Here is a 12,389-nt window from a genome sequence, read left to right as displayed (position 1 = left end):
GTAATCTTTTTCCACAAACTTTAATCCATTACTTTACTCACTTAGACCTCTCTAGCTGGAATATAAAACAACTATCTTGGCTAGGGAGGATAAATGCACTTAAAATGAATGCCCTGCCCAAACACCTATATCAATCCAGACTCTGCCAATATAGAGTCCGGCAATTTGTCTGGGCCTGGAAACACCCTAGGCTTAAGCTTTCCTCTCTAGCTAGGGGCCTTATTCTGGTTCACTCTCAGAGGCCAATTCCTTCTCAATAAGGAGATATACAATTTGGATATCCGGTGATAAGAGCGCCATTAAAGGGCCATCAATATTTCTGTGTTCTGCAATTTGAGTGTAGGAGGTTGGGCAACCTCCATTTTTTGATGGTCTTTATATAGCAGCTCTTGGCGCAGTTTCAAATCTGTCAATTTTTTGCTATAGTCACCAGCTGGCCCGCCCTAAAGAGTCCCCCTCGGACCCAATTCGAAATGCAGGGAAGATGTATTCCTGGTATAAAGGAAGGATTCCTCAGGAGAGAAGTGAAGGGCCTAAATTTAGAAGAAACATTTGTGTAGTTTCTAATCCCTTCTGATGAACATTTTTTCTCTGGACATACTATACTATATGAACACCTTTATTTTACTTTCTTGTAATGTACCATTATTGAACAACGAGAAAAGAACAGCTGGCGACTATCTTTCCAAAATCTTGTGAAAAATGGGACATTCCTCAAATCGGACTTCCAGAAAATCCTCCAGATCAGACACTTCATATTGACAGCTGATAGATTAACTTCAACCAAGAATTTATGAGTTTTGAAAAAATGTGTCCCGCAGCTAATCCCTACCCACATAGAACCCCAATTCTCTGTAAAATGCTTTTACAAAAACATGATTCCTGGATTCCCTTTTGGGTTAAATCCTGGGAAAAAGAATTGGGAATTTCTCTTTCGGATAGGGATTGGCAAAGTATCTTTTTAAAAGCACATTCTAGCTCTCCTAAGCATATTTGGTGGAGCTGTCCTAAATTGAGAACTTGTCAGATGTATTCACTGTTACACAGCGCATTCTAAACTTTTCAATACCAACTAATCCTGTGTTCTGGTTTCTCAATCACTCTTGTACTCCTCTTTCTGAATTTAAACTCTCTACTTAAACAGATAGGTAATGCTGCACGTGCCGTTATACCTGTTCTTTGGAAATCCCCTGTCCCTCCGTCCCGTAAAGACTGGTTTGCGAGACGAGACTATTTCATGTCAATGGAAGACCTATTGAACACATCCCTAGATAAAATAGCTTCACTACTACCTGCTTCCCGTGGGTGGACTACAAATCCTCTGATGACTATAAATCATATATGAGCTCTGTATCCAATTAACAATTATGTGCTCGCAATGAGAGGCTCCTATTCTCCCCCTTCTTCGTACCTCACTCGTTCTCTATATTTCTTTTGAAATTAATGTCTTATTGAATTTATGTTTGTTTTGTTTGATGTGTTCTATGAAATATGCAACTATTAGACATATATGAAGATATGTAAAATTTCTGTGTATCTGTATACAAATGTTTATATTGATCTGATGTCTGAAACAGATGTATGTTTTTCTATGTGTGTGTCAAAACCAATAAAAAAAAAAAAAGGAAGGTAACAAGACCTCTCACATTTATTAATATTTTCTATTTCATTATAATATCCGACCACACCAGAGCCCGTAGACCAGTGGTTCCCAAGCCTGGTCCTCAAGTACCCCCAACAGTGCATGTTTTCCAGGTCACCCGGCAGGTGCACTCATTATTCAGGCACATTTGAAAAGATCCACAGCTGGAGCTAATGATAGCACTTTTGATTCTGTGTGGAGACCTGGAAAACATGCACTGTTGGGGGTACTTGAGGACCAGGGTTAAGAACCATGGCAGTAGACCACTGGGCAGATATTGAGGTGCGTAGTGTGATCAGATCTCTAGGTCTAAAGCGCTCTTCAGCAGCTGAAATTCATTGCCAACTTGGTGAGGTGTGCGGTGATCGTGTTATGTCACAGAAACAGGTTTGGTTTTGGTGCAGCCAGCGTATGTATAATGCAGGTAATTACATAGGCCAGTATATATATATATATATATATATATATATATATATATATATATATATATATATATATATATATATATAATGCAGGTCAGCCAGTATATAAAAAGTCAAGTCACATTATTATGACCATCTCCTACATTGGATGCGGGTAGCCCATGAAGTATAGCACGCGTTTTGCGCTGGCTTTTTGGTTCTATATGGCGTGCGCGATAGGCAATCTGCACACACATTATTTATTGCGGTTATGGGTAAAAGTGGCCATTTATCTGAGTTGCAAAAAGGAATGTTAATTGGATTAAGGACCAAGGACCTTATTCAGGACCGTTCGCACGGGGCCAATGTTTTCTCTTTGCGCATTTCTGCGCATGTGCACGGTGCCCGCCCACTTCCCTCAGAATGTGCATGCAGATCTAAGGTTGCTCTCAACAACCTTAGATCTGAGTGCACGTTTCACATCATTTGATGGTCATTCGATGGTTCCCCCACAGACTGCGAATGGATGTTTATGCCATGTGAATGGTGGGGGCTGGCGTACCACCATTCGCAAGGCGGGATCTGGTTGGCTTGCAAGGATGCAAATTCGCATCGGAGCCAATCAACCAGAACAACCACACAAGTGTGGTGTATTTCTGAAACAGTGCCGTTTAACTGTTTGCGTGCTGCTGTGGTGAAGGTATAATGTGACTGGACAGAGAGCACCATTGCAAACATGGAACACTACGTGCTATTGATGTAAGGAGAGTGTTGGCTATAATTGTGCCGACTGACAAGCTGAAGTGGAGCAGATCACCGTCAAAATTAACCTGAGGGCTGCCAGAAGTGTAAATAAATTGAAAGTTCAGCAAACCGTGCTGCTTACAGGGCTCGGAAGCAAAAGCATGGTCACTGCACCTATGTTAAAGAAGGTGCACTGGCGGAAAAAGCTTCACTATGCACAGCAGTAGCTGAAGTGGACCTGCGCTGATTGGCAAAGGGTTCCCTTCTCTGGTGAGTCACGTTTTCCTGCTTCGTTGAATGGAGGGATATTGGAATGTCAGGCGAGAAACATTTAGAGAACAAACATTCTGCAACCATTGCTTAAAGAACACAATATATATACTTCCCTGGCCCCCCAATTCCCTGGACTTGATCCTAATTGAGCATCTGTGGGACTAGCTTGTTTATCGTATTGGCTCTAGGGACCCTCCACCACGCACCCTCCAGCAGCTGTGGGATGCTCTGCAATCAGCATGTCTGGAGACGCCTATGCCAACCTACCAGCACCTTATGGAGTCAGTCTCAGCCCATCTAGCCGCTGTCTGTGCTGCACACGGCAGTTATTCTGCTTTTGCTCATACTAATGTGACTCGACCAGTGCTCAAGTGGGGTATGGCATAGCGCCACTTTGAGCAGCGGGCTTTGCATTTGACTTGCACAGCTGTGCAGACTATTAGCAACTCCGCTCAGTTCATTCACTTCTGCCTGGAGAGCCTGCTGATTATTCAGTCACTCCCCCATCCTTCATTTATTGGTGGACAGAGGTGGGGACAGTTCAAGGGCTGTATTCAGCCACACACCACCCCACTGTCCTGCTGTTGCCACCCGCCCGGCCAGACAGTGTTAGTGCCCTGTGTCTGGAATCATGGTGGGCCCTGCATCTCTGCCCACTTGTCCCCACTCCACTTCCCGATCCCCCACGTCTGCCTGCTCATCCCCCGCTTGACTGCCCGCCCTTGACTGCCCGCCCATCACCCGCATGTCTGCCTGTTCGGCTAACCGATTGTCCTCTGCTTGTCTCCTCAATCCCCCCAATGTCGACTTGCTCAAGCTCCCCTTCGCTAAGTGGCCTGTTTGTGTCTCGACCCCTCCCCCCCATGCCTACCAGCACAGAATGCTGATAGAAGGGAAGATACAGGGGTAAAGTGTGGCAATGATGTGCCCAGTTAGGATGTGAGAGTGACAGGTGCAGTGGTTATAGAAGGTGGGAGTGTGCTGCTGGGGTGAGAGAGGAAGAGGAAAGTTCATGTGGAATGTCCCTGCACGCATGACAATGGATGTTTTGCGGGAGGTTGTGTTCATTTCTACACTACTGCAGACACAATAGGCGAGGACACAACTGTATCGGGAAGAGGTGGATGGAAACAATTTAGGTAGGGGGAACACAGGATGGGCGATTCTATATAATCTATAATTATTTTATTCTAGATTGTGTTAAAAACATATCTAAAATTGATTTTACATTAACTAAATCCTTAAAAATTCTGGGGCTCTAGGTGTAACCCAGATTCCCAGATGTCCATACCCCCACTTTTAAAGTTCCCACTTCGACCACTGGACTCAACTGTGTATATATAATGCAGGTCACTACATCCAGTCAGTATATATGGGACCGGCAGATCAGACACAGCTCATGCAGAGTTTGCAGAAGATCTTAAAATAAGGACCTCCTAAAAATAATCTAATTTGTACAGTATTACAACTTTTACTCATCATTATTTCATTTATAAAGTAGGCGTTAATGTGACAGGACAGACAAACTTTGGGAACCCATGCTGTCCTTAGCCCACTAAAGTGCTACGGCACAGATGTGATTAATCGCTAGTCACAAAGAGATCTTACATGAGAACATATTTAAGAGTGTGGACCAGCACTAACTAAATGAATAAATTACTTAACTCTGAGAAATCTAGGTCACAATCTAAGAAAGAAGAACAAAGTAAAACAAGAAAAAACGACTATGTAGGATTCAGCATTCCAGATTTACTGTACAATTATAGAAGTGGGTACTGCAGTGTATTTGCTGATAGCCATAAATCTGCAGAAACTGCTTTCTGAGTGTGAAAAGTACAGGAACCCTCAGCAAATATATTAATATATTGTTCCGAGATGCTAGCAAAATAAAGGTTACTATTACAAAGAAATAGATTTTCTGACAGTTCTCCAACTAAACCCCACTGTAAACTGAGCACAGGCTAACAGTGATCAACTTCTGCATTTACCACCACAGCCCAATTAAGAATCTCTTGATGTTGATAGGACGTCGGTGGGGTATTACGTTCATTTGTTCAGTCTACACTTTGCAATATTGGGCATAATTAAAATTCTTTTCAGCCATATTTTAGTTATAGCAGCAATGACTGTTAGGCTGTACGTATCCGGTGCACTTGTACTGGGTCCCGTCTGTCAGTGGTTATGTATACAGTGCCTTACTTCCTGGTTTCCTGCCACCTACGACAATAGTGTATTATGCACTGAAAGTATAAAGTATTGGGAGTTCTACTAAAACACCATGTCACAACACTTATTAAGTATGGGTGTTGAAGTAAAGGGAAGCTAAAACTTGGAAGGTTCTTCAGGACTATGAGACCATATAGAGTGCAGCAATGACAGTCAGTACAGGGTGAAAAGGCAAGCATGATTGGTAAGAGGAAGAGGGAAGCTCTGGATACATTTAGTATAGAACCCTTTAAATACAGATGTGTCCTCATGCCAAGCATTGTGGAATCTATTTCGCTCAGATGTAATAATGTAAAAATGTAACTGCACTGATTCACTTGATATTAGACACTTGTGTGCAACAGAGTCTGAATGTGTATACAAAGGGGTATAGATCATTGGATAGACAGCAACTAGGTCGATATGCATCAAGGTTGACATAGGGTTAGGTCGACAGGGTCATTATGTTGACACAAGCATTAGGTCGACATGGAGAAGGTCAACATGGGGTTTTTTCACTTCATTTTGCCCCGCTGCGCTCGCCATGCTTCAGGCACACTTCGGGCTTGGCACACTATTTTATTCTCCCACCACACCGTAGTGGATAGTAGGGCATGAAATACCACATGTTGGGAAAAAAATGATGAAAAACCCCATGTCGACCTAAAACTCGTGTCGACTTAATGATCCTGTCTAAATAACCCGAAGTTGCCCTTCATACACGTGGACCTAGTGGTGTCAACCTAATGCTTGCCGATCTAGTGACCGTATCCCATATGAACCACAACGGAACTTGGCTTTGAAAAAAAAAAAAAAAACAGCCACTACATCTTAGCAATGTGCATACAGATTCAGTTATGGTCACACAGATATACGAACGTTGCCAACCAAATGAATCAGTGCAGTTTGGTGGAGAGGTTTTGTAGCACGGGCCCTGCGATTAGGGTTACCACCTAGTCCCTTTAATTCCGGACACATATTAATTACACAGGTTCTGTGGCTGGCTGACTTCAAGACTCCACTTCACCTGATTTTAAACTGCCACAGAACCTGTGTAATTAACATGTGTCCGGAATTAAAGGGACTAGGTGGTAACCCTACCTGCGATTAGGATGTAGAAGATGCTCAGCACAAGCAGAGTCGTGGCGGATCTGCAGCGTGGAGAACGGGTGTTTGGAGCTACGGCAGAAATAGTTTATATGGACATGTACTTTTCTGTGGTAACAAGCTTCTAAAAGGGTTTAAGTACATACAGCCAAATATACCTGGTATTTTTTCCCAGTAATGGACCAGTGGTTTTAACTAGCAGATTAATCGACCAAGAAAGGACTATGATCAGCTACGCTAATATTGGAATTCCCAGAATGACATTTAGTTGCATTATACATTGAGCGCACAAGATGTTATTTATTGCATTTTGCAAACTTTCTTTTTTTTTTTTTTTTTACTATATTCGCAAACAAACATATTAAAATAAACATAAAATAATATGAATGCTGCAAAGTATAAAGCAGGAAGAACAAAAAAACAACTCAGCTGATGCCATGGATGATAGGTAAGCATAGGAACATCTGCTAGAGAATAAATGTAACAAGGTGCCAGTTAAATGAAGAGTTTGGAAGTGGAAGGTAGTCCCTGGCTACAGCCTGTGCTCATGAGATGTGAGTTGGGCGTTAAGTGAATGGCTGGCTCGGGAATCTGCCAGGAACTCTGGAGCAGCGACGTGAGCTAATATGTCTATAAAGCACAGCTGGAAGTGGCCCAGGAGAAAGCGCTGCTTGTCATCAGTGTCATGGAAAATATGAATCCTATACAGAAAAAGCGGTACCTTGGGAAGCTCTTCAATCTGGTTGGCATCCAAATAGAGTTCTTCCAAGGTTTTCTCGAATGTGAAAATCTCTTTCGGCACCTGTTCCAGGCTGCAGTGTGAGTAGTCAAGTGAGGTCACAGTTTCTTCCTCTCCCCGCAAACACCGGCAGGGCACCAACCGCACAAACAGGTTCCTCTTTGCAGTCATTTTCAGGCACTAAAAGAAAAGTCGAAAAGGCAGTATTAAAAGTCAGATATAAATCCACATTCGCGGCAAGTCTGCCGCACATTCATTTGTTGCACTTTACAGGCTACCCATCACATCTCTCTCCTGCCTACAGGTTTCTAAATGAACACTCGAGACACATTAAACCACAAAGACGCTCATTTATGAAAATCCAGCTGAACAAGTTTGGATTGTGGTGGAATTCCTTGGATCTGTAATAATATCATCATCAAGGTCACACTTGTTGGATTACTTTAACCACTGAGAGGCCACAACAGTAACTAACCCTTGTTAATGATGATATTCATAAAAAAAAATAAAAAAAATAAAGACAATTACAAAGTGTTCCAACTGACTGACCTGAAATAATCTTATAGAAAAACATAAATGTATTTCTATTGGCAGCTAAAACCTGGAGGTAATAAACAAGAAGCTAGGAACGTCTGTCATCTAAGGATTATGGAATTTCTGGTCAAAGAATTCAGGGGTAGATGTATGAAGCAGTGATAAAACGCCTGGTACTTGATCACCGGCCAATCAGCTCCTGACTGTTAAGCTACGGCCTGGGTTTAAAAAGTTCAGTTAAGAGTGGATAGGCCGGTGATAAAGTACCAGAAACTTTATCACTTCTCCCTTATCACTGCTTCATAAATCTAGCCCTCAGTTACTCTTTAGTATGCCTTTCCTGAAATGGTGGGGCAGACACTTTGTATTTTACTCTGCTTCTGCCAAAACAACAATGATGTACAATTCTCCCCGTCTGGCATGGTCTAAAAACATTTTTTTTTCGGTTGTTATTTTTTTAATTCATTTCAAAGACTAACCAAAAGGTTTTAGAGAATTAGCATCCCCCCTTTATAGCGTAATAGGACAGCATTAAGGAGACAGTGGGTTATTTTCACACCTTGATATACTGTATCATATTTACAACCATAGTGCTATATAATCATTTAAAAGTGAATACTTCTTGCATTGGAGAATTTAAAAAATGTATTAAAAAGGGAACTGTTTCAATGGGTCATGTGACGACGGCTGGGGGCTAGTGCAGTACAAGATCTGCTTACAGTGTACAGACTCACTGGTGTTTGAACAGTTTTACATGCATTTTTAACATTTGTAATAGATCAGGAGATTAGAAACCATTGTTTCTAGAGTTACCAATTGCAGTAATGTTTTGTACCTGTATTTCAATCTGGAAGAGTTTTTCTAAACGCCTCTAATCTTGGTGTGTATTTAATACACAACAAAACTACCATCTTCTCTAATAACTTGCCAGTATGCCAGTTAATGTATAGCAAAGGGTTCTTTTTATACAAATGCATTTCCAATTCTAGTGGGTGAACTATGTCTACAAAAGGCAAATCATGGTGGGAATCACAGTTCTCCAAAAGCTGTAAAGTGTCTGGGTGCTTACCCTGATTTACAGTGAAACTTGTCTGATATTTGCCAGTTCATCGGTCTAGTTCTCTTTGCTGCCAGAAATAGCAGGCCGTAGGTTTGTCTAATAGCCAAAGCATGTCTGCACTGAAAAGGAGAAGTACCTGGCTCTTATTTCTTGACTCGTTATCTAGGTTATATTCACATTAATAAATCTGTAAAGCTAATAAAGTTAATGATACACTATGAGGCAGCCAGGTGAAATGTGCAAGGATTTATTGTACACCAACTCTTATAGGCTTAGAAATTATTGCAACCAATTAGAACCTTTGTGGCGATGGATATGCAAAACAGGCCAAACACACTGCAAAAACTACTGTACACGTGTTAGGTCAGCTGATCTAAATGTATGGGAGGGGGGACAATGCCATAACAACTAGTGGGAAGAAAAAGCTGCAGGTAGTTTTTTATTCTGGAAACATTGCTCACAGATGCTAGCCATAATTGGAGTACTGCACATTAAATTACTGTGGTCAAAGTGCAACCTACAAGTGCCATGCCCTTCTGTTTGTGGTTCGATACACAGGACAGCTCTAAATGAATGCAAGTTTAAAAAGAGAAAACCCGATCCCATCAAGTTCTGACAGAAGCAGTGTTGGGAACAGGTGTAGACAACTTATGAATGCTGGGTACATATAGCTGTAAACAAGCTTCTGAATAGGCATTATTAACCACAATGGAATAAGAGCCTGAGAAAGCTGCTCTTCAACTCTGCGAAACATACAGTGGTAAAATGAAACCATTTCAGCCCTTCCCCAAAAGGCATTTACCACTTCCCCAAACACCAGCTACTTCTCTGTGCCAGGGAGCTCTGTGACAACTTGCAGTATACTGTAGGTAAACTTGGTGAGTCACCCGGTACCAGTACTCCCAACATATAAACAGAAAACAGACACCCTGCTCATTCCACACATCTATATTTAAGGATCAACACATTTGTTGCAATGTTCGAGAGACTAAACTCATGTTAACTGTATTTTAATAACAATACAAATAAAGATTTGTTTGCAAACAGAAAGTGCAATATTTCTTTGTAAGCAAATGGTCACAGCAGACTACACCGGATGTTGCTTAACAGGAACATTTAACTTGCTCTATTTTTACTGCTGAAACCACAGAAATTGAAGCAACATCACCTATCACCCTAATGACCTGGCATGTATTACATACTTATGATTACAGAGAGGCCTGTAAATTCTATTCAGGTTCTCTGAGCACAATGATATTTTGTCATTCATTTCAAACCAAAATGAGCGCAGCAGAATTCAGCCAACGTGTCTGCAGGGAATCATTAATCTGGACATTCATATTACCCTCTAGTCAACATTTGCTGCAAAAGAATTTGCGAGGATGGTAGGCAGGCACCGGTCGTTACACTCTGGGAATCAGTCATCAGATGATCAAAGAGGTTTAATCGAATACGAATAACTGCATACAGTTATGAAACAGTCAGCTGCCTTAGCGCTTGCTGTGGAACCGATAACTCCACAAAGTGTTTAAAACACAATGACGTCAGGTGCATGAAACTGCTAAACTGCCTGGTGGCCGGCCGTAGGCTGCGTAATCCAATACTTGGAAAACAAGTTATTTAACAAAGACGGATTTATCCTCATACTTTTTCCTATCCTATATACTTGGGAGCTTGAGGTTTCAGCAGCCATGTGGAAAAGAGTGAATACACAGAGAAAAAACCCTACAAAGTGAAGTTGACATATAACGCGCTGTCCTGTCTCTCCTCTAACCATTGTGCAATAACAAAGGCCTCGGCAGGTACATTACGCAGTTCATTTTTCATTTTCATTAGATGTATTTAGGAGCTCCGCGTTTATTAAAGGTCTGAGACCGCCGTACCTTCCAGTTACTAAACCAGCAGGCCCAAACACTGAGAAGCTGAGTTTTTTGGAGTATGCAATATAGGGGTCACACTATATTCCCGCTGATAATAAAGGGGACTGCAATTGCCATAATCATCCTTCTGCAGTGATTTCTGTAAATCAGGTAATTCGTAAATAGCTCCAATACATAGAATTCAGCATGTTCAGCTGTTTCTTTATCTTTGGAAAATCCGTCTTAATAAATATGCCCCTTAATAATTGGAAAAGGAACATATGGTTTTATCATGCTACATAGTGGGTGTAGATATCTAGGTCCATGCGAAGAGGTTCCCAGATTAAAAACTTTATTTTTTATTTTTATTCTTTTGATCCTTTATTTTCCAACAATCCTGCTACAAAACAATATATACTGTTTGAACCACGCCCTGAAACATGTGTTGAAATCCTGGTGCCTCAGGTGTACAGTTGTGACATTACCACACTGAACAAAGCAAGGTCTCTGCTCTAGGATGTGTCCTTCTGGAGAGGGCAGTATAAGGCTGATATTTTTGTGACTGCGTGTAGTCATGTATGCGCCTGTGCAGCACCTGTGAGCGACAGTGGGGTGCAGGGCCCGGTGGATTTGCCCATGGAAATGCCCAATGTTTCATGGGCTTTCCCATGACACTGCTGGGTATTACCATGGTAATAGGCCGGTGATGTGGGTGTGCGGGGGACAGGCAGCTGACGACAGCGGATATCAGCTGCCCACCCGCTTCTCGCACAGGGCGCCCGCAGATCTGAGACACCACAGAAGTGTCACCGACCATGGAATGATTTCTCACCCGCACCCAAGGCTGCAACTGGATGTTTAAGCAAGGCTGCGAAATTTGCAGCCTTGAGAATCAACCAGCATAACCTCCAATGTCCATTAAAAGCTATAAAGTGAAATTTATATTGTGATGAAATTATAAAGCTTCGTGCCGCAAGTAATAGCTGGATTTGTATATCTTACAAACTAAAATGCAAAAATAAATTGTGACCATCAGGTTGCTACGTTCATTTACTTTAATTTATCTACTTCTATTACGCAAGCCTTGGTGATTTGCTCATGGTAGGAGACCAGAGTTATAAGAAAGGATACGTAACAAGATACAAACTCTGTCACCACTTGGCAATGTCAAACAAAAAGCTTTTAGCAGCCTCCAGCTAGTTCTTCAATAGAAACAGCGCCCTAGACCAAATTACAACGCACTTGCAAGCCTCCAGCCAGTGTATAGATGTAGATTTGCCTTTGTATAGGTACAGAAGTTATGACTTAAGCTAAAGATTTTTAGATAAGTTTATAGCAATTACTGGCTCTTTAGCATGACTTGAACCACACACCAAGCAGGCTGAAGGTAAAAGGTCCATAAACACTAGGCGAGCCTGGCCATGCCAATATAGTTAATGATATCAGCTGCGGGTGGCCGATGTACACACTAAACGATATCAGTAAACTATATATTTCGGTGACGTCACTGGGACCCGCTGAATGTGCAGGTAGTTGGTGGCTATATAGCCAAATTGACTTGCATGTTCAGCCGAGGGGGGTTTGTTAGCCAGGTACGTTGAGTGTACACACTAGATCAGGGGTGGCAAAACCGCTCTAGATCTACCAACGGTCCACGTTTTCCAGATCACCTAGATGGTGCACACCTGTAGTCATTACTAACGGTCACATTTTCAAACCTGCTGCATTAATTCCTACTATAGATCCACAGGTGGCCTGAAAAACATTAACTGTTGGTAGATCTTGAGGACAGGTTTGGCCACCCCTGAGCTAGATGATAATGTAA

At 41.9% G+C, this 12,389-nt stretch overlaps 1 protein-coding gene across 4 annotated transcripts in view; it reads right to left on the bottom strand.

Moving 5' to 3' along the window:
* The window catches only part of ERBIN (erbb2 interacting protein), a 181,176-nt gene that overhangs the window by 78,259 nt on the left and 90,528 nt on the right, over positions 1 to 12,389 (bottom strand). For all 4 annotated transcript variants that reach the window (XM_083152725.1, XM_083152715.1, XM_083152738.1 and 1 more), the window contains one exon: positions 7,094 to 7,291. In XM_083152725.1, coding sequence (XP_083008851.1) covers positions 7,094 to 7,282 — 189 coding nt within the window. In that variant the 5' untranslated portion in view covers positions 7,283 to 7,291. The remainder of the gene's footprint in view (positions 1 to 7,093; positions 7,292 to 12,389) is intronic.

The sequence above is a fragment of the Crinia signifera genome, chromosome 1 (assembly GCF_055691185.1).
Source record: "Crinia signifera chromosome 1, ASM5569118v1, whole genome shotgun sequence".
Classification (NCBI taxonomy): domain Eukaryota; kingdom Metazoa; phylum Chordata; class Amphibia; order Anura; family Myobatrachidae; genus Crinia; species Crinia signifera.
The sequence above is the reverse complement of the archived record's forward strand: the minus strand, read 5'-3'. Positions and strand labels throughout refer to the sequence as shown.